Below are 22,189 nucleotides of genomic sequence, written 5' to 3'. Positions count from 1 at the left end.
AGAAGACAAGAATACCAGAGGTCTTCTACCCACTGACTTGGAAGATGACAGAAGATGACAGGGACATTTACCAATTGAAGGAGACACCTATAAATGATGTCAGGAGTAGTGAGGTTTTCTGTCTCCACAATAGTGCTCTGTGAGTTCTTATCCACTAAGCCTTAACAAAAAGCCATTCTCTATTATCCACGTCAAGTTTCTCAGTGCACATGATGTTCTCCATGAAATTCAAGCAGGCTGAACACAAACCCTCCCCAGAGTGTGAGAATGAATCTGACGCCTGGAGCAAACACAGCAAGGCCATTAAGACAAGTGCAACATGTAGGCATATTGCTGGGGGTTCAGTGATCACAGGAGCAAAGAAATTGGTTCTAAGGGTGGTGAAGAGAAAGGAAGAATAGAGCAGAAAGCCATTTGTGGGGAAGAAAGTGGCAAGCCTCCTGGTGCAGAGAAAATTAAATTGTTTCTCAGCCTTCCAAGACTCTTTCAAATTATGCTCAATTACAGAAGGCAAATGCTTATACATGTTCACAACCTCTATGTAATCCAACCCATCCTGGCAGTAAAGCTGGTTGGGTTTTCTTGCTAGCCAGTGCCCTTTGCCTTTGGCTGGCCCTGTTGCATCCTCTGGGGTGGGCAGGCATTAACCTCCACCAAGCCTTTTCTACCTGAGGCTCTCTTTGGAATCCGTGGTGTTGGAATTGTTGTTTAGGTGCCACTGAGAGGTTATGGTTCTTTCATCTGATTTTTTATCTCTAAGCATTAAACTTAATAGTTACTTTGAAAAAAAAAAAAAAAAAAAAAGTTACTTTGGACTGAGTCACTTGTACCAGATCCAGTGAAATGATGCCCTTAAATCAATAAAGATTAATACACAGAGGAATTTGCAGGACTATCAGGATTTGTTTTAATAAATACCCTGAAGTTCAATTTGGACTAGAAACTTTGAATACTGCTTTCTGGGAAACAGACACCTAAGTCTAGAACATCATAAATAATACATTTATTCATAGAAAACCTCTCTCCATAAAAAAAAAAGTTTTCAAAAAAAAATTGTACAGGGCCCTGAGAGAGATTCTTGTTGCTTTGAATGTGCTAAAATTATACATAGAGCAGGCAATTCCCAAGGTAATGAGAAATCTGAAAAGTAAATATAAAAATATGGCCTTAACCAATTTGAAAATTCTGAATTTTAGAAGTATAAGGTGTTGGTGGTACAACTTTTTTCTAACTCTCATGGCATGGCCAAGGTTTTTCTCTTTGAGATTTGGCTTATTTCCATTCTGACAAGCTGGTGTATCTTGCACATGGTTTTAAAAAAATGAATGCTGTAAAGATGGAAAGGTTAAAAAACCCACAAGGCTCTGCAGGTTATGCTGATGGGAAGAACAGGGAAGTCTGAAAGCATCCTATGAGTCCAGATCAATATGAGTCTCCCAGAAGCTTACCCAGAGTTAGGGAAATGTCCTGTCACTTGAAGCACAGATGACTCTAGCTTAAGAAATGGTGGTAGACCAGTTGGCTGCTTCTGATGACAATACTTATCACTGGAAATTTTCATAGAATTCAGTGACAAGATCACAAGTTGATATCTTTTCATGCTAAGCAACTATTCAAAATCCCTAAAAATGATCCAAGGAGACTCATAAGTCATCCTGCAATTTTTAAAAAAGTCTCTAATAATGAGGTGTGTGAACAATCATACATAAATATTTTTATAGTTATAAAAAGATTCTAAGAGGCATTGACATTTCTTTGTTTTTCAATGTGTGATTTCTTCTTCCCATCTTGCTCAATTCATCTGCAGCAAGCACTTTATATATTCAGGACAAAATCTCTTGTTCCCATCTGGTTGGCCAGAGCTCTCTACAACTCAGAATTATCACCCTTAAAAGGTTTCTCCCTGACATCCAGTTCATTTGTACTTGAACAGGATTACCACTGTGTCGCATAATGAACTGATCTGAATCAAAACAAACCCACAAACACATCCTGCTCTAAGCTGTTAAATGACCACCTTCAACCTCTCCCGAGTGGCGATTTAAGCAGGAGAGAGGAGAAATGTCACATTACCTGACACACAAGCCCCCTTTCCCCCCACGTGTTAGAAACCCATGGATTTATGACAATAGGTTTCATTCCCTGGGTGTAGTCCAAACTGTTACATGTCTGTGACAGTTTTGAAATTAAATCCATAGTCTTAAAGGAGGAGGAAAGTCAAGAGTACCCTCACCAGGGCTTGTGATAGGCTTGCTGGTTAAAGCAAAGCGATTTCTGTCAGAAAGCCATTTGGCCAGTACCTGGCATGCCGTGAATGGTTTGATTCTCCAGAGGAATGGGGGGATATCAAGGACAGAGATCTGAAGACTAAAGGTATTCCCTTTGAAATGCAGCAACTTTGGTTCTTCCAGGAGTTGTCCGCCTTGATGCCTTTCATCTGAAACCACTTCCTATAGGGCAAGAAAAAGAAAGAAGTACCACAATAAAGTACCCAATTTCCTCCACGTTTTCCTTCCATAGATACGTATACTCCCTCTCACGTGTCTCCCAGGAATAGACGCACAGCGTGATGAGCACACTCTACTTTTATACCCCGCCCCCATCCTTGCAAGGTCAGGACTAAAGGGCTATAGGCTGCTGAGAAATAAGGATCTGGACACAGAGCAACAATTGTTCTTCATTACTGTATTGTTGAGGCTTTTACACACACTGTGCCTGTCTTTAAACCTGGAAGACCTCCTTTGCCCCAAGCAAACTGTGATACTATTGAGTTTCCAGAACTGTGTGAATTTCATCCTGATATCGCCATAATCAAGGGATGTATTTGTACTTAACCTAACACATCATCATATTTCATGAGAAAGGGAGACACAGCCCCTCCTCCACTCTGGTTCCCTTGTTTGTCACTAACACAGGTATCATCCAATATTTATCCTTTAGCTCAAAATAAATGTTGCAAAGTGCATGTATCATGTTTATTTGTAGTAATGTTCACAGAAGTTATGCCAAAAGGCCAAGAAAAAAGTTGTCAATGTCAGTTTCAGCTCAGAAAAAAAAAAAGAAATCAAATTCCTGAGATAAATACTCCTTTCTCTTTCACTGACAAATCTTATAATTATATCTCATACAAACACAATTCACATACATTCTATTAAGCCAACCATTTAACTGGTTCCAAATTTGTGGCGTTGAGAATCATCTGCATAAGACAAGTAGACTAATACAACAGATATGAATGCTATAAAATGTCAAACTACTGTAGGGGGTGAGGTTTTCAGTGTTAGTGGAGATGAAAGATTTCCCTAAATCCCCATTTTAAAAAATCACCGTTAATTGACTTATCATTTCCTTGCAGAGCTAAGATAAATAGGAAAACTGAAATCCTTTAATGATGTCCTATAATCTTCCCAGAGTCTAAAAAGGGTTGTAAGAAGCCAGGCAAATGGTTTATAAATACAATAAAACTTACATTTCAATTATCAGGGAGTGAAAGCAGCTTCAGAAGTTATCTTTCCCATCTCTTGTCTATGTATAGATTAACATTAATGAAAATGTTTCTAAGCAGCAGCTTTCCAGCTTTTATCCTTCATGTACACACAAACCGTTAACAGGCCGCTAGTGTCTCTTCTCAGGACTAAACGATTCCATTCCAGTGTCATTTTCTCCAGCTCTTGGGGTGTGGAAGGGGTGTGTCTTGGGGCCCTGAGTCAGCACTGAACTTGCTGCGATGATGGAAGTGGTCCATACCTGTGCTTTCCAATATGGTATCCACTAGCCAGAGTGGTTACAGTGACTAAGGAACTAAGATTTTCATTTTAGTTAATTCAAATGTAGATCCGCACACATGGTTGGCAATTACTGCACTGGGCAGGGCAGTGCTAGATAATTCATTACCTTGTGGGTCTAAGCATTGGACATAATAACACAGTGGCCAGTGTCTAGCGAGGGTCGCAAGCAGTGGAAGGAAAGAGGCAGGGTGGGAGGAAAGGGAATTAATGCCACATGCTGACTTTAGGTCTTTACGGATGCCGGTCTGTTCCCTCTTTTGAGATTTACTGAGTGTCCAGTGGAGCAGTGCTTGAGCTGGGCACTGGGTGGACAGAAATAAAACACCAAGGAGCTCACAGTCTAGAGAGAGGGTCAGAACAGCAAGCATATGAGTCTAATATAGTATCTAACTATTACAAATACGTCTATTCCCAAAGGTTAAGGCAAGACAGAGGGTGCCTAACCCAGATGGGCAGAAAGTCCAGGAAGTGAGTTGGGAAATTAATAGAGGAAGTGATATTTGAACTGAGCCTGGAAGTAAATATAGGGGGCTACTCATGGGAAAGGGAGGGAGAGTGCATTCCAGACACTGAATGGGCTCTGCACAAAGGCACGGAGGCCAGACAGAGCTGGGATAGAAGGTTAGGGTGGAAAGTGTATGGCTGGAGGTGATGAATATTATAGGGCAGGGGCCAATCACGAATTCTCCCTTACCATGCAAGGGACTTGTATTTTTGTTTAGAGTAATGTTTCGAGTCCAGCCAGGTTTGGGAATCAGTGGTACACACAACTCTGCTGAGGTCCTTCAGAGTCATTCACACGGATGCACCACCCCGAGGGTGGCCTCTGATATCCATTTGATTTTTTCCTATCTGCCTCCTATGTGATAAGGGCCCTTGGCTAAACCTCTGAGTCTACTGTTAAATTGGTATCTGTGTTAATTAAAGTAGAAAGTAGGGTCCGGCTGGTTTCTTATATATAAGATGTACCTGAATGCTATGGTTGGTGGTTTTTCTGTCTCTTCTCTTTCATCATTTCACATTGGCGGTTGCTAGTCATCAGGGCTAGGAGTTGTGGCCAGGAGAAACTTGTGCTTTGTGCCTCACTGAGCCACTTATGTTGATTTAATGAGACAGGCAGCGATATTCAGGTGTGCTTCAGGGATACTAAAACAAGCAGGCTGAATTTACATATTTATGAGACAAAACTGTTGAACTTAAGTGCGCGCGCGCGCGCACACACACACACACACACACACACACACACACACACAAGTTATGTCGCTGTGGTGTTTTCCTTTAACTGCTTTATGTGAACGATATTTTCCAAGGTTGTATTATTGACAAACACAAGAGCTACATCTGGAGGAAATCCTCTGAAATTAGATTCTAAATCTCCATTAATGCCAAGTAAGTAATGAGGACCCAGAGGTACTGAATAGGAGTGCTGGGAGAAATGGAGAAAAAAATTAGTTGTGTATTTTTTTCTTTCCCCCTAAGATAGGGCAAGTGCTTAATTCCTTGCTTTCCCTATGTTAAGGTTTGTTTGAACTGTGTGTGTGTGTGTGTGTGTGTGTGTGTGTGTGTGTGTGTGAGTGAGAGAGAGAGAGAGAATGTAATAAAATACAATAACAAAAACCTAGGTCTTAACATGTTACAACTTTGAAAATATATCACCATTCCTCAACCTTTGGTTTGAATTCATCAAAAGCGCCAATGTCAAACACAAACAAAATTGCAGCTCTAATTATTACAGAAATACAGGAGCAGGAAGGACAAGAAGTCATTTGGTCCCTTTCTCACCTTCAGGCAGATGGCATTTGTATTTTTTTAAAACCTATCTGAGCGGATTTAATTTTCCATAGAGATGGTTTTAGATGTATTTATTAGAACATAGCTTCAAAAATCTGAAACCAAATTAATTATGTCTTACCAAGGTGCATGAGGCATTTTGTTTTGGTCATTCAAAGTAATTGCTACTAGGATTCAGATGAAATATCCCCAGAGCAAATGGGAAGCAGGCCTGCAGGAGGCAAAGGAGGGCATGGCAAAAAATGAAGAATGTTTGTTCGATTGCTAAAATCCTATAAAGGAATATTTTGGGGGGAGGCCACTATCTTTCCAGGTCCCCACCTAGTTCTAAGAAGACAGGAGAGTTGGGTCTAGAAGCTGCCCTTCTTCCAAGGATTTCCATGAGAGGGTGGGCTTTTAAATAGCTGCGGGGACATAGTTTCCCAGGGAGATGGAAATGGCGTGAAAATGCAACCATGTCCTTTAACCAGGCTTCCTTCTTGGTTACAAGCCCAGTTCTAACTGGGCTCATATGTGTCATTACTTTGAGCTATGAAAGATGTACTACAATAAATACAGCAACTGTCGTCACAGCCACGCTTGGTCTCTATTTCCAAATCATGACAAACATTTTCATTACGGTGATAACGGAGGCAAATTCCAGGGTAGGCAATTTCTGCAGAAATGCTTCATGAAAAAAAAAAAACTACCTATGAATTCTGATTAAGAAGTTAGAGTTCTATTTGAGTTACAGAAGGTGAGTCATCACTGCGTACAAGATGTTCCTCTCACACCACACAAGTTGGGAGGAGCGAATATTAATGTGTGAAGTCTTTCAGAGGTTCCGAAAGTGTCCTGTTGCTCCGGCTTTCTTCAAGTGGAACTGTTTTAGTGGGTTAGTCACTATATAATATTTCCCTCTAATTAAATACCATATATGAAGCCATGAAAAATATGACATAGATGATTTGGGATATGAACGACGTTTAAATGAACCTGGGGAGGAAGTCCTGAACACATTCACTTAGCAAGATAAAAATCCAGAAAGCAAGACTCCTTTCTTGCACAAAACTCAGAGACTAAGACCGCGCAGTAAACGGTCGAGTTCAGAAAAGCTACAAGTTATGTTCTGATCTTTCTGTGGGCCAGAAAAGTTATTCAGCCAAGGCTGATGGTCTCTCAGAAGCCCAGGGGAGAAGCATGCCCTTTGCTGCTCACGACAGCTGTCACATATGTCCTGTCAAAAACAAGTACAAAGTACAACCCAACTCAACTTTAAAATCAGCTTTATTTGACATAATAGGAGAGGGAAAGGATCACTGGAGGTAATCAGATTCCAACCAACGGGGCCAAAGGTATCTCCACTGGAAAAAACATTTCTCTACAGCAAAATTAAAGAATTTTAAGAAATCTCTCTCAGTGATGAAATAAAGATATTTATATTCAATACAAGGGAGAATACCAGTTTCTCGAGCATTGATTACGAAGGGTCTACTACCCACAGGGACGGATAGCGGTTTGAAAAGCTGTGGTTTGAGCCTCACTTTCATGATTCCCAGTGCAATTCAGCTGTTAACAGTTGAGCTCTTCTAGAATCTGAGAGCAATGAATGGGAATGAAAAATACATTATCTGCAAGTCCCTTAGAAGAAACTCCTTGGGCAGATGTCTAACTCACTGGTATACCCATCGGCAGTGAGACTGTTATTCAAAGAAAATTCCAAACTGCTTATGATGGCTGACTTCCAAGGCAGTTGTGATGAACAGATTCTCCACAGTAACCCTAGTTAGCAGTGGGTTACTCATATGAGCCCAGGAGATTGGAAATCCTCCCCGCCCTCCATGTTTACTCAGTTTTCAAAATCTGGCTGAGTTACTAAACATCCAACTTGCGTGATGGTGCATTTTACAACTCTTCAGTGGTGGTAGTAACCTCAATTTTCTTTTTGAAGTACAGTTGATTTACAATGTTGTGTTAATTTCCGCTGTACTGCAAAAATTTTTTTCTTATTATCTATTTTATACCTATTAGTGTATACGTACATGTCAATCCCCATCTCCCGCTTCATCACCCCACCTCCGCTCTCCACGCTTGGTGTCCATACATTTGTTCTCTACATCTGCGTCTCTATTTCTGCTGCCTTGCAAACCGTGTACTGCAAAGTGATCGTTCATACATATGTATATATATATATACATTTTAAATATTCTTTTCCATTATGGTTTATCACAGGAAATTGAATATAGTTCCCTGTGCTATACAGTAGGACCTTGTTGTTTATCTATTCTCTGTATAATAGTTTGCATCTGTGAATCCCAAACTCCCAATCCGTCTCTCCTCCCATCCTCTTGGCAACCACAAGTCTGTGAGTCTGTTTCGTAGATAGGTTCATTTGTGTCATATTTTTAGATTCCACATACAAGTGATATCATATGTCAGTTTATTATTTTTGATGACTGAATGTCTGTCAGGTATTTTATCTTGGAGAAATCCTCTTATTAGGGGGTCTCAGAAGCAGATGAAGAGTTTAAAATGCCATTCCTAGGATGAGGTTTAACTGCTTACACGGAAGTTCTTTACAGAATGGCACCCCTTATGATAAAGGTCCCTTTTGTGAACAGCCAAATATGAAGCGTGCCCTTTATAATGACCTGTGCTACTGAAGAGGCAGTCAGGGAAGATCTGGGCACATAGGTTGGCACTGTGTCACCTTTATTGGTTTATATTCAGGATTCAGGTCACTGTATCTCTTCTGTTGGTAAATCTGAGTTTTCCAGCTCAGTGTCTTAAAAGCTAGTTCCTGAGGAAAAGCTCTGCATCATGGACTTAATGATCCAGAACTGGAATAGCTGGCATCTGGGATGTGTCAGGAGAGCTATTTATATAAGGGCAGAACTCACACAGGCACTTCTGCATTATCTTTGCTGCTATTAATAAACTTGCACTCTTTGTGAGTAGCTAATTTAAAAGGAATCATGCATGATTAAAAGGACCCAAAATGGAAAGGAACCATCTCTGCCCTAGTAACCCTTAAAATTAATAGACTGTGTGTCCAGGATGTCACGTGACAGCCTGCCGAGAGGTATGCTTTATGACTGTTTTTCCCCAACTACAACCTTCAGGTGATCAAGCACTTTTCTTACTGCTCGCTGTACATCAATTAACTCTTGTTTCTGTGGTTCACGCCATTTCTCTTTTCTGGACACGGTAACCTTCCTCTTTTGCTCTTAAATCTCATCCATGCAAGAAAGTACCCTGAGGGCCCTCCAAAACTCTTCTCCAATTCCTCTCTTGCAATTGGGTCCCTGTTTTCTGAATCTCAACTATACTTCTCGTCAGTTTTCTCGTTTAGCACAGTGTTCCTTATGTGTTAATTTAACTCTTCTCTCTTCTTGACTGCCAAGTACCTTGTACCCTCAGCACATTGTTGGACACATAGTAACACAGCTCTTGTTTCCAGAGGTTTCCCCATCGAGCCAGTGATGTGGGTTCATTTCCCAGACCCTCTGCAATCAGACTCTCTATTGATACCGAGCTTCAGGAAACCCCATGCTTTCATGACACCCCAAGAAGAATTACAGAGAAAAGGCTGACCTGAAATGCACAAGGGGTATTGTCCACACAGTAGACCCTCAAGTTGTAGTCCAGAGAGTTACAGGACATGCAGCCAAAAACCGCAACCTTGAGCTGCTTCACGGCACAGTCTGTGATTGGTTCTCCGGTGAGGGCGTATGTCCCAAAGCTGTCTAGGAGCACGTGGCACGCAAAGGGGTCCAAAAGGCAGTAACAGGATGTGGATTCATCCTCCACCGACATCACTTCCTGTTGGGAAAAGGTCTGTTGAATTCTCCCAGCTTGGGAAATAAAATGTGATTTAACAGTCACTTTGCGAGGACATAACATTATTTTCAGAATATTTTTATTGAACTCATTTTCTCAGAATATTTGCTGACATCAGGAACTGAAGGAACGGCTCTATTCAGGGTGTTGGGATTCGATTTAGTAGATTATAACCAACGTCACTTTCAAAGTTCTCAAATTTTCAGTTACTTTGTTCAAAGCCAAATTAAAAATAACAATAACAACAGAAAAAAAAACAGCCTTGAACATTAATATCAACGAGCAAACTTATGTTTTTATAAAGGTCTATTTCTGAAAACCTCTTTCCCTATCCTTAAGGTAATATTTATTTTCTTTCAAATATTTTTTCCTCTTTCATTCCATCAAAATCATTCACGAGGGACCATTCAATAAATGGTTTGGATAAGACGTATCAGAATATTTCACCCTCCCTGATAAGGTATGAGTGGCATGTGATAGAGCACGAATCTAACACCCTCTGGATGTAAATGACTGTGAAGAAGTGCTGGGAAGACAAACGAAGATGGTAAAAATCAAGGCAAAGCAAGACGTAATGGAAAAGAGAACAAAACCTGGCCCCCTTACGAAACCCATGGAACTTAACACCCCAGGAAATTTGCCTGTGGTTGTATCACAACTGAATAAATAGCAGAATGCATTTTCAATATAGAATAGCGACGAGTTTCAAGACACAGCTGGGCAGGGTAAATGTCATCTGCTGAAGCAACTGGGAATTTTCTCCTCCTCCGGAAACATGATTTTTCCTTTTACTTCTTTTGCCTGAAGCACCGACTGGGGAGGTAAGATCCCAGGGCTGGAACAGGTCATTGTGTTCCAGCAAGATAATTCACCTGCTTTCATGCAAACTGACCTCAGACACCAAAGGAATCCCAATCAGACAGATAAATCAGAGGTTTCACTAAGCATAGTTATTCCACTGCCGTCTTTCTTTGCTGTGGCTGTCTCCCTTGTCCTTACCGTCCTCTGGTGGATTCTCATTTTGTCCCTTTTATTCTCTCCTTGCACTGTTTCTTACATGTACTCGTACACACAGGGCAAGGTAGAATGATTTTCAGTGCATTCATTAATTCATGAACATCTATTTAGCAGCTACTCTGTTTCTGAATACTTCAACATAGATTTGTTACAATCTCTATGATGGCAAAAAGAGATAGAGTGATTCCTTTTATGAGTCCAGCTTGCTTGCCCCGGGCCTCTTCCCTAACCCCACAGAAGCCACAGAGAAAAGTCAGTTCAGACAGGGACACGGCCTGGGAACAAAGGCAGGAGTCACAGCCTTATGTACCAAAGGCAGATAGACAGGGTACATGTCTGTGAGGGTAATTACAACTGTATTCGAAAACCCAAGGAAAAACCTCTGTATCCTCTCTGGCCTCTTTCCCATACTCTCCCTCTCCCTCTCTCTCATATTCTCCCTCTCCCTCTCCCTCTCCCATATTCTCCCCCTCCCATATTCTCCCTCTCCCTCTCTCATATTCTCCCTCTCCCTCTCTCTCATATTCTCCCTCTCCCTCTCTCATATTCTCCCTCTCCCATATTCTCCCTCTCCCATATTCTCCCTCTCCCTCTCCCATATTCTCCCTCTCCCATATTCTCCCTCTCCCTCTCCCATATTCTCCCTCTCCCATATTCTCCCTCTCCCTCTCTCATATTCTCCCTCTCCCATATTCTCCCTCTCCCTCTCCCATATTCTCCCTCTCCCATATTCTCCCTCTCCCATATTCTCCCTCTCCCTCTCCCATATTCTCCCTCTCCCTCTCCCATATTCTCCCTCTCCCTCTCTCATATTCTCCCTCTCCCTCTCCCATATTCTCCCTCTCTCTCTCCCATATTCTCCCTCTCCCATATTCTCCCTCTCCCATATTCTCCCTCTCCCTCTCCCTCTCTCATATTCTCCCTCTCCCTCTCCCATATTCTCCCTCTCCCATATTCTCCCTCTCTCTCTCCCATATTCTCCCTCTCCCATATTCTCCCTCTCCCTCTCCCATATTCTCCCTCTCCCATATTCTCCCTCTCCCATATTCTCCCTCTCCCTCTCCCATATTCTCCCTCTCCCTCTCTCATATTCTCCCTCTCCCTCTCCCATATTCTCCCTCTCCCATATTCTCCCTCTCCCTCTCCCATATTCTCCCTCTCCCTCTCCCATATTCTCCCTCTCCCTCACACACACACACACACACACACACACACACACACACACACACACCACCCCAAAACACTAGCGAATACCTCGAGGATGCTGTGAACACTTGCCACCAACCCTCTGAAAAACAAGTAAATGCTCACAAATTTCACAGCTGACTTGTGTGAAGAGAGGATAAAAGTTAAATCCATTCCACGGGTGGAACCCAAACCCCGTTTTTTAAAAACGAAAGACTCAGGTCTTACCTCCCACTTGCCCTGCTGGGTCCTCTTCTTTAAATGGATATTCCAGTGCTCAGAACTGACGTCTGCACAGTGTGGAATGGTCAGGGCAAAGGGAGTGGTGACAGTCATGTCAGGGGGGCCACAGGTGACTTCCGGACTCAGGAGCACCTCAGATCCATCTGACTGGAGGCTGTACGGTTGGGAAAGGATAAAAGAGAGAAGCACGTAAAGGAGCAGGGCACATGTGAATGAGAATTTAGTTGCAGGTTTAGCAAAATCCTTTCCCGGGACTCCCTCCTGAGTAACACCACCTCCTGGAGGATGGCTCTTCTGGACCACAGCCATCTATCCCGAACTGCTCAAGCACACAGACTGAGGCTGAGCCTAGATTTCAAATCTCGGTTTTGAAAAACAAAATGACAAATGCTTCTCCAGAAATACAGGGCAGAGAAGGAGAAAGCAGAGACGTGGCTGGCGGGTCACACACCAGCTGCTGAATCCGTATTCTCATTGATAATGTTATCAATGACCAAAGCCAAGGACCTCGTAGAAATGACCGATCTGGTCATCTTACCATCATCACACTCCTTTCTCCCAACGACACATTCTATAAATATGTTTAATGCTAGTTAGCAACAAAACACATTATTTTTGTAAACAAGGCAACACTTCAAACGTACCAGGATTGAGTATGTCTCTTCTGGTTTTGAAAACATTTATTTTCTACCAGTGCACAAATACACAAGTTATATAGCAGTAGCACAGTAGACAGTTATAAACGGCATAATCAAATACATAAATATATGTTTCATCTCCTTCCTATTTTAGCTCTAAACTTAAAATCATTCTACCTAAACCTGGTGTTCAGATTTTTCTGTATTGTGAACCATTTACAATAGGAAGGCAGAGCCACGAAACAGATCAAAGAAATTTAACTCAAAGGAAATAATACCACCTTACTGAATACCTCCCCCTTCCATTTTTGTGTCTTTTGTTTTTAATCTCTGCCCCAAAGAGTAAATGGGGGTAGTTCACAGGACAGCAATCAGTGAGAACCCAGAAGTCTCCTCATTTTCCCCAACCGCTTATATGTTTTTGACCAAGCCACTCGATTTTTTTCCCCTTTGTTGTCACTTGTAAGAAATAGACTGATACAGAATATAGTCCATAAAGCAGTTTAGGACGCTCAGGTGAACAATGCAACGTGAGAGCTAGGACTGCTATTGTTCCCTAAACTTGCTCTCATCTCACCTAGGAAGGACATTTAAGAAATGTCACCCCTGGTCAAAAAAGCAACCCTTTGAGCAGGATGGAATCAGTACTGAAAGATACTACCTTGTCTGTGATCTTGTGTAAACAGACAGGTTTTCTGTGAGTACCCCTAACATGTTGTTAATTTCTGAATTGCTTTTGTTGACACTGCTTGTTCCCTCTCCAGTTGGTCACACCACGCTTTAGCTCATTATCTATAATTCACTGTTGCGATAAAAGGCATGGCCTTTAGGCTAGAAGAAGCATCTTGTATCTACTGTATCTAAATTAGACCTGAACATCATCACAGGGTCTTCCTCCCCCCTCCCCGCCCCAAGAAGCACTGGAGCTGCCTTCCGAAAATTCAGCCTTCCACGCAGGCAAACCAAAGTGATCAATTCTTCCCATACAGGCAAAGCACAGACTAAACTGAAAATGTCTTTTATGCATTTATATGTCGAAGCAGGGCAGGCAAGTCGGGGAGGTGGGTGGGTTTGGCAAGTCCTGTATTAGCAATGACATATGCTCTATGAACAGCCTCGAACGCTACACTTGAGGTTTGAAAAAAATGTAAAATTCCAGCGTAAGCTGTACCCAGCACGAGGTGGCAGCTTGCGTGTGGATGCCTACCAGCGGCCATTGGAGAGGGTTAAGTGCTTTCTGTGTAATTGCCGCCTGCATCCTTCACAGACAGGGATAGCAGGGGTGCTTCTGAGTGACCAACGACAAGCTCTCCTAAAAGAACTATTTAAACTCTTTCAGAGAATGATCCCCCTTGTTGAACATCTTATTCAAACATATGGGAATTGGGGGAATTATTTAATGCCAAGTGAATGGAAAGCAGCTAATTAGGTGAACTCTCACACTCACTGTGAATAGCAGGGCTCCTTTCGGTAATGATGTAAGCTGCATTAGGAGTCAGAGATGGTGCCCGTAGAAACTTAGGTAGGGAAGGGGAAGGGGCTTTGCATTAAGCAGCTATTGGGCATTTCCGGAAGTGCCAAGGAAGTAAATTAAGACATATCTAATCTTCCTACTGTGAAAAGGGTGTCCATGTTTTGTCCCGTGAAGGAACAAAACTTAATCTCTCCGCTTTTTTCCCCGACAGTTAATAATAATTTGCCCTTTTCTGCCACCTTTCTATCTGTGGCAATCAGGGAGATTTACAGATATTAATTAAAGCTCTCCACACGCCTGTGTGGGCAGGTGGTAACAATATAAGGTCACAGAGAAGTCAGTCAAAGTGGTGGCAGCCAAATCAGCAGATTTCTGACTTCCAGGCTCCTATCCCTGCAAGCAGATGCACTTTGTTTCTCTGTTAGCACTAGGAGATTGCTGGTCGAACCGCTGGCTCTTGTGACATCCCAAGTCGAGATGGAGGAAAAGATGTAGTGCACGTGTAGCCGTGAATACAGACCTAGGACATCTAGGGACAAGAGAGCTGAGGAGAGAAGGCTTTAATTGGGCAAAACCAAAGATTTGTGAGGAAAGCATGGATGGCATTTAAGTTTGCCCACATTATATAGTATATGCCAAGGAAGTATTCGTGCTCTTGGTAGGTGTTAAAAACAGAAAAAAAGGCGACACATTTTTCTAAAATTGCTGTGAGCTAATAATAACTGGGAACTAATAACAGCAGCGATTTCAGGACCGTGATATGAACGTGAGTGCATCACACACACCCCTGTATGAAAAGTCTGGTGGCGTGAGGCTTTTTGCAATTTAATTGTTTCGTTGTGTTCCCCACCCCCACCACGGCCTTTTCCTCCCCATATATGCTGTGCATGTTTACGAATGCTTACGGATACAAAAAGATCAATAATTTAAGAACCAGGTCTGTGTAAGCAGGCGGCTTGTTGAGTAACTATACGGAAACATGGTTGTGAATTCAAATTTCTGCTCTCACGGTGCAGCTGAGAACTCTGGAGAAAATTCTGCCAGCTTTGCAGCTTTGATGCCCCCAACCGCAAAATAAATACACGTGGCAGGAAAGGGTGCTGGTAAAGGGCCTGGGAGCATCTTGTCTGGGAATCTGGCAAGACAGAAAGCCCCACGTGACTAATCCTGTTTACTTACGGGCAGGGGAAACCAAGAGGAGCCGCAGAGAACATAGAATGTGGATGAAAGGAACATTCTTGTGTCCTCGCTGTGCTCTTCGTGGCATCACCCCTGATATTACACCCCTCATCTGACTTATTCTGTGGCATGGAAACCAGACACGGTGGCAGAAGGGAAAGCCTTTCGGAGCCTCACTTGCCTCCCGTGCCACGTAATGCCTACTCTAAGGTTGTTCTAGAGTTAAAAGAAGTAGAGCCTCAAAAGCGCCTATTATGTGCCCTACGCATAAAAGTTCTGCCTCTCCACTCTGAACTCCCACCTCTCCTACCTTTTTATGAGTCTCATTCCTATAGCAACTGTGTTGTTGAGATGGCCACTTTATTCCATAGATGGTTCTTATCTCAGTACGTGCTTTGAGAGAATCCCCAGTGCCTTTGGGATGTGCACTGTAAGAAATGAAGGCTCCCTGGCAGTGCTTTCATGCTTCCCTTCCATGGTCTGTCCTCAACTCATGATACTGAGGTGAGGAATCCCACTAAGAATGCCAGCTTGTTCCCCCTCGAGGAACCGCAGCTGTTTCTGCTGCTCTGGAATTTTCCTCCAGGCATCCCCATGATTATCTCCCTCGTGCCCTTCAGACCTTTGCTGCAATGACACCTACTAACAAGGTGTTCCCCAGTTATGCCTGAGCCGTGGAACTGCAACACTCCTGCATCAAAAGCTGATGTTTGTTTTCCTTTGACTTCACACTCATCGCCCTCCAATGCACTATACCATTTGTTTGTTTTTCTCTTCTACAGACTGAAATGTAAGCTCTATGAGGCCAGGGATTTTTTTTTTTTTTTTCTGTTTTGTTGTACCCATTTCCCGCACCCCAGTGCCTAACGTAGGCCGCAAGCACTCACAAATATTTGGTTTCCACCGATCAAATCTGGAATATCTTGAGCATCAAAGTGAATAATGGTAGTAAAGGATGCTAACGCCCTGAATAACGTAAGAACCCACGAAAGATACAGATATAAATGAATGGATGAGTAGGAAGGGAAAACTCTTCCATACAATAGGAAGCCAACTAAGAAATGTAGGAAGTCATCATTTGGCAACCAATTATATTAATAACTGACTTAGTTAAGAATCATGAACGGGATGCTAATATAATTGGTGAAATTTTTAAGAACAAAAGAACTATTTACGTGGTTTCAAAGTATCTTCCCACAAGGTACTCAGTAATTACAAAGAGTAAACATGACTTTATACTTGAAAGCCTTGGCAGACACCACCTAACCCAAGTTCTCAAAGGTAATCTTGCCAGTAATGGGATGAATTTTCAGAACATACTTCCCGATAAGAAAAAGTGAAAAGAACTCAGCATCGCTTCTGTGACATTCCTGCCAATAATACATCACCTGAATCTAATCCTGAGAATTATCAGACAAATACCAGCCCCCATTGAGGGACATTCTGCAAAACAGCTGATGTGCACTCTTAAAAGTAGTCACTATCATGAACTAGAGACAGACTCAGGAACTACCCCAGATCAAAGGAGACCAAAGGCATGTGACAACAAAATGAAGTGAACGGAACTGGATTTTCATTTGCCATAAAGGACATTATTCGGATAAGAGGTGATATAGGAACCAAGTCTGCAGAGTAGATAATAGTATTGTGTCAATGTTAATTTCCTGACTTTGATAATTGTGCTGTGGTTATGTAAGAGTTTGTGTTTACAATATACACACGGAAGTATCTCAGGGGAAAAGGGACATCTTGTTCACGATGGTTAAAAAAATATATGTGGATGTGTATTTATTTCATTCCTCTCTCCGTATGTGCATGTCTCTCTCCACGCACATGCGGAGAAAGAGTAGAACACAGTAAATGTAGTAAGACGTTAACATTTGTGAATCTGGGTGCGGGAGAGCTGGGAACTCTATACAGTTGACCCTTGAACCACATGGGAGTTTAGGGGCGCCAACACTCTGTGCAGTCGAAAACCGTATCTGTGGTTCCCCATGCGTGGATCCAACCAAGCACAGATAGCAGTGTTCACTATTAAAAAGTGAACCCACCCAGTTCAAACCCGTGTTGTTCAAGAGTCACCTGTACTAGTCACTCCTTAAGTTTGAAATTCTGTCAAAACAAACAAACAAAAAAATATGAATGAAGAGAGAGGCCCAGGGAGACTCTGTCCGGAACTCTTATAATGAAGTCAGCAAGGTTGCTGACAGCTGCACACAATGTGTGGTGGAGGTGATGAACGTTCTGCACTTGGGGCTGGGGAGGTCATGGTCCAAACCTTGGCACATCGTGACTCACATTCTGCAGCGCCCATCTGCACACCAAGGTCACAACATAAGGTCACGGTGAAGGTCAGCTGCAAGGTGGCAAGTGCTAACCACGGCAGGTCTGGAGGTGCATCCGGGCACATTTTGCTTTTGCTCTCAGTATCTCTTGACCTGACTCTAGGCTTGTAGCGCGTCACCCTCTTCAAGCAAAACAATCAGCTCCATATTTAAAGACGAGATTTTCACTGTTGTTGTCGTCTGCCATGCTGTGCTAGGTAATTATCGTTCCCTCCTTTCCTCCTTGTGGTCTGTATTAGAGATGAATGTAGGTTTGATCACCTTTACCCAGAGCATCACTCAGGAATGCGGGCAGGAGAGTAATGATGGTTTTACTATGCTGGGTCGATCCATAATTAAAGCACATTTTAATGGAATAGACATAAAAGGCCGATGGATGGAAGCTGTACTTAGTTTTAAAATTAGAGCTCTGAAAGCAAGCTGGCTCCCGCCTCCTACAGTTTGGGGCCTGAGATGACACATAGCTTTACTATTATTATTCTCTTTTTCTCTTTTCATTGAAACCCTCGTACACTGACCTAGAGTGCTAACATCGCTGTGGATACAAATCAGTGTGCGGTTTATGATTTCTCGTTTTACTCGAGTCAGATACCTGTCTCACTCTGCAGCTCTGACCAGATCTTTGAGATCAGTCCCAGGAAACGCTAATCACAGAATCTCTTGGAGATACGGGCCCTTTAGAAAGCCAGCGTGACTCATCAGTCCGTCCCAATAGCATGGCTAGGTTTCCTGGGGGATTTAACTCTAGTAACTGCTATGTATGATTGAAGACAACAGACTTCTGAGAAGGGCGAATAGGAGAGCACAAGCAGAAGAGAGGAGCAAAGAGAGAAGTTGAGCAAAATCTCTTTATCACAATTGATTCCTCTTTCAGCCTTTAAGTGGCCCTAAAACTGTAACGTGGTTTCAAACTCCTTGGGTAGCTTGTTTAAAATTATATTCCTGGACACCACCCATGACGATTCAGATTCAGTATTTCTGAGGTAGGAGCTGGGCACTCATGCTTTTCACTTGCGTTCCTCGCTTGCAAGTTAGCCCTGGCGCTAACGTTTGAGAAAAGTTGTGTGGTTCTTGAGAAAATATCCGACGCAAAGCCTCACGCAGCGGGGGCTGGGCGGTCTGTCAGATATACATCGGGTGGGCTTCTGAAATGGAATTCAGATGCCGGTCAAGTTGAAATGCTCGCGATTATGGCTTTGGAGGCTGCTGCTATAGTTGAAAAGGCAAATGCACAGGGACTGTTCCTACATCCTCTTTCTCTAAGTAGCACGTGTACTAATATGGAAGGCTCTCAGGTTGGGGGGGTTGATTAGCAGTAACTGGAAATAACGTTAGAGCTCTTCAAGCCATCCTATGCCATTAGTTGGGGTGGGAGGGGAGCAGTTAGAAAAGTGGATTTCAATAAGCAACAAGCCCAATTAACTGAGGATGGAAGCACACATCTCTGCTATTAAAGGGTTTAAAGATCTATGTCACCCACTTGGTATTATCTGCAATAGGATCATTGCAGATAATAGGGAGTTGGCACAAGGGGTTTGGGGTGGGAGGGCAATTACATACAGGATGGAATGAGGATCTGACCTTGCTGAAGTTTGAGTAACACCACACTGAGATTAAACTGTTTGCGAACGTTCAATGGCTTTAGTTTACACACACATTCATAGGGTGTTTACCAATTAATATACCAAAGGAATCGCAAATCATGTGTAAATCACCAGCTCCTAGACACAATTTAAACCTCATCTTTCATGCAGTGTTGGCGTTTTAGCTTTGTTTACTACGAGAAGTGGAATAATGATGGCTCAGGGAGAGTTGCTTTAAAGTGAGAGACGGGGGAGGGGAGAAGAGGGGCTCTAGGCGGCAGGCTGCTATGACAGTTTTTATCATCTGCTAAGTGGTTTACTCATTGGCATTTTGAATGGGCAAAACAGCCTCCCCGGGAGGAACCTGAGTCCTATGTCCAAGAATCATTTCATTTCGGGGGCTGGGAAAGGACCTCAGAGTAATCAGGCCAACACCGTAACCATTCAGATGAGGAAACCGAAGGGCACGCTGCGGTGGTCCTGGGGCGTGTGTCTGTGTGGGGCGGTGGGGACAGGCAGTGAGAGAGACGGATGTCCCCTGGGACACGGTCTCCAAACCTGGAACTTCGAAGGTGTGATGTTGCCATGAGAGCTGCTAAGATTGTTTTCATAGGCCCTGGAGAAAGCCTTAGGAAAACAGGGCTTTGAGATGCGTAGAGCGGTCACAGAGGCCTGTGCTGGTTTCCTAGTATTGCTGTTCCATAGACTTACTGGATCAAAACCACCCAAATTCATGATGTTACAGTACTGTAGGTAGAAGTCCCATAGAGCTAAAATGAAGGTGTCAGTGGGGCTGTGTTCTTTCTGGAGGTTCTAGGAAAGGATCCATTACCCGGCCTCTTCCAGCTTCTAGAGGCTGCCTGCGTTCCTTGGTTGGAAACCCCTTCTTCCATCTGTGAGCCGTAAAACATCAGTCTCCTTATCTGAGTCTGGTATTCCCGCCTTCCTCTTATAAGGATCCTTCTGTGGGCTCACCTGCATAATCCAGGATAATGTCTCCTTCTCAAGGTCCTTGACCTTCATCACATCTGCAGAGTCCCTACTGCCATGTAAGGTTCCGGGGATTAGGAACCTTACATCCTTGGGGCGCCATCCGTTCTTCTGTCTACCACCGGGACTTTCATGGCTTGTTCACTTTAAAGTTAGGACCTAAAGACCCCTCTGTAGCTGCCTCCTGACCCACTGCCGTCTGTTACCGAGGGAGTGAGGCACTTGATCGTCCAGGTTTTCAAAGGGCGCGTCTTAGGAAGCAAGGAGGGCGGCCTCAGTGTGGGCTGGCATCTTCTCCCGGCATTTTTATTAGGCTATAACTAAGTGAAGTGGGAAGGATGATATATATTCAATATCTGAATAGGACAGGTTATTTCTACTTCCAGCATGGGCAATAAAAGAGATGGCACATACAAAATAAAAATAATTATAGTATGTGCTGTTCCTTTACAATGTGCAATCAAACTCATGAACCCAATGACTTTCCTCTTATTGAATTAAGGTGCCCCTTCCATTCAGACCTATTAACCACGTTCACAAACCATTGTTATCTCGTCAATGGCATCTTTAATTAAAGACTCCTCTGGACCACCCTAATCACTTCGCATTGTGAGCTCACACGGGCTTCAGAAGCACTTTGATTAGAATTATGGCAATTTTTATTGGTGCGTGTTTGTTTGTGGACCAAGGGGGTGTGAGGTAGAAGGATGGGTAAAGGCCTTGATACGAGGAAATTCTCCTTTCCGAAAAGAGCAGATCATAAAATGACAACGTGAGAATCCCCCCCCCCTTTTTCTTTTCCCTCTTTCACTATTTTTCTCTTCCCCTCCTCATTCTGGGGGCTAAAGGCATTATATTCTAACCTAAATGACTTTGTGAAGAAACCAGTGTGATTTGACTGCAGAAGAGCACAATCTTCAGCTAAAGTTGCATTAACCCTTCTAGGCCATTAAGGTACCATTTGATAAATTGCCCCTTTTATTACACTGCATGACACTGGCATTCTGAAAGAATTAATGTGTTTCCCAAATGGCAGCAATGTAGTACCTTTGTTCGTTACTTCAGAGCCTCTCCTCCTCCTCACTGGTCCCCGATGCCTGTTATAGAGTTAATTAATGCCAAATCTCCTCAAAAGGATAGGTAGACACCATTAATTTGATTCTCCCAATAAAGATTTCTAAAACTCAAAGCAACAAACCAAACTCAAATCCATGACTGACCACTAAACAGAAATAGTGACAGGGATAATTCGTTCATTGATATCCATCACTATCTAGCACAGAAAGCCTGGCAAAGTGGACAGGGACAAAGCTTGTTTAAGGTGGCACAAGCACCCACCCCAGCTTGACTGGTCATTGATCTCTTAATCTAAGTACCAGCCCGCCCAGAGTCCATTGTTCGGACCCACAGGATACACCTCTAAAGTACCAGCCATAGGCCAGAATGTTATGAGAAACAGAGGTAAGACAAAGGAATTGATGCAGGATGTCCTTTGTATCATCACAAGGCTCTTGATTTTACTTTTAATTTTTTATTGAAGTATAGTTGATTTACAGTGTTGTGCTAATTTCTGCTGTACAGCAAAATGACTCACTTATACTCATATATACATTCATTTAAAAAATATTCTTTTCCATTATGGTTTATCCCAGGAGATTGGATATAGCTCCCTGTGCTGTACAGTAGGACCTTGTTGTTTATCCATCCTATATATATAATAGTTTGCATCTACTAACCCCAGACTCCCAGTCTGTCCCTCTCCCTCCCCCGCCCCCTTGGCAACCACAAGTCTGTCCTCTATGTCTGTGAGTCTGTTTCTGTTGTGTAGATAGGTTCATTTGTGCCATATTTCAGATTCCACATATAAGTGATATCATGTGGTATTTGTCTTTCTGACTTACTTCACTTAGTATGATCATCTCTAGTTGCATCCATGTTGCTGCAAATGGCATTATTTCATTCTTTTTTAGGGCTGAGTAGTATTCCATTGTATATATGTACCACATCTTTATATCTGTCGATAGACATTTAGGTTGTTTCTAGGTCTTGGCTATTGTAAATAGTGCTGCTATGGACATTAGAGTGCATGTATCTTTTCGAAATATAGTTTTGTCTAGGTATATGCCTAGGAGTGGGA

The 22,189-nt window shown here is 42.8% G+C and overlaps 1 protein-coding gene across 9 annotated transcripts in view; it reads right to left on the bottom strand.

The window, feature by feature from the left end:
* Window positions 1-22,189, bottom strand: part of UNC5D (unc-5 netrin receptor D) — a 567,718-nt gene that overhangs the window by 35,213 nt on the left and 510,316 nt on the right. For all 9 annotated transcript variants that reach the window (XM_067022440.1, XM_059049202.2, XM_067022443.1 and 6 more), the window contains 3 exons: window positions 11,829-11,997; window positions 9,153-9,380; window positions 2,301-2,450 (listed from right to left, as the gene is read on the bottom strand). In XM_067022440.1, coding sequence (XP_066878541.1) covers window positions 2,301-2,450; window positions 9,153-9,380; window positions 11,829-11,997 — 547 coding nt within the window. The remainder of the gene's footprint in view (window positions 1-2,300; window positions 2,451-9,152; window positions 9,381-11,828; window positions 11,998-22,189) is intronic.

Source organism: Kogia breviceps, chromosome 20 (genome assembly GCF_026419965.1).
Source record: "Kogia breviceps isolate mKogBre1 chromosome 20, mKogBre1 haplotype 1, whole genome shotgun sequence".
Lineage (NCBI taxonomy): Eukaryota > Metazoa > Chordata > Mammalia > Artiodactyla > Physeteridae > Kogia > Kogia breviceps.
Note: the sequence above shows the minus strand (reverse complement) of the source record. Positions and strands in the feature narration are given on the sequence as shown.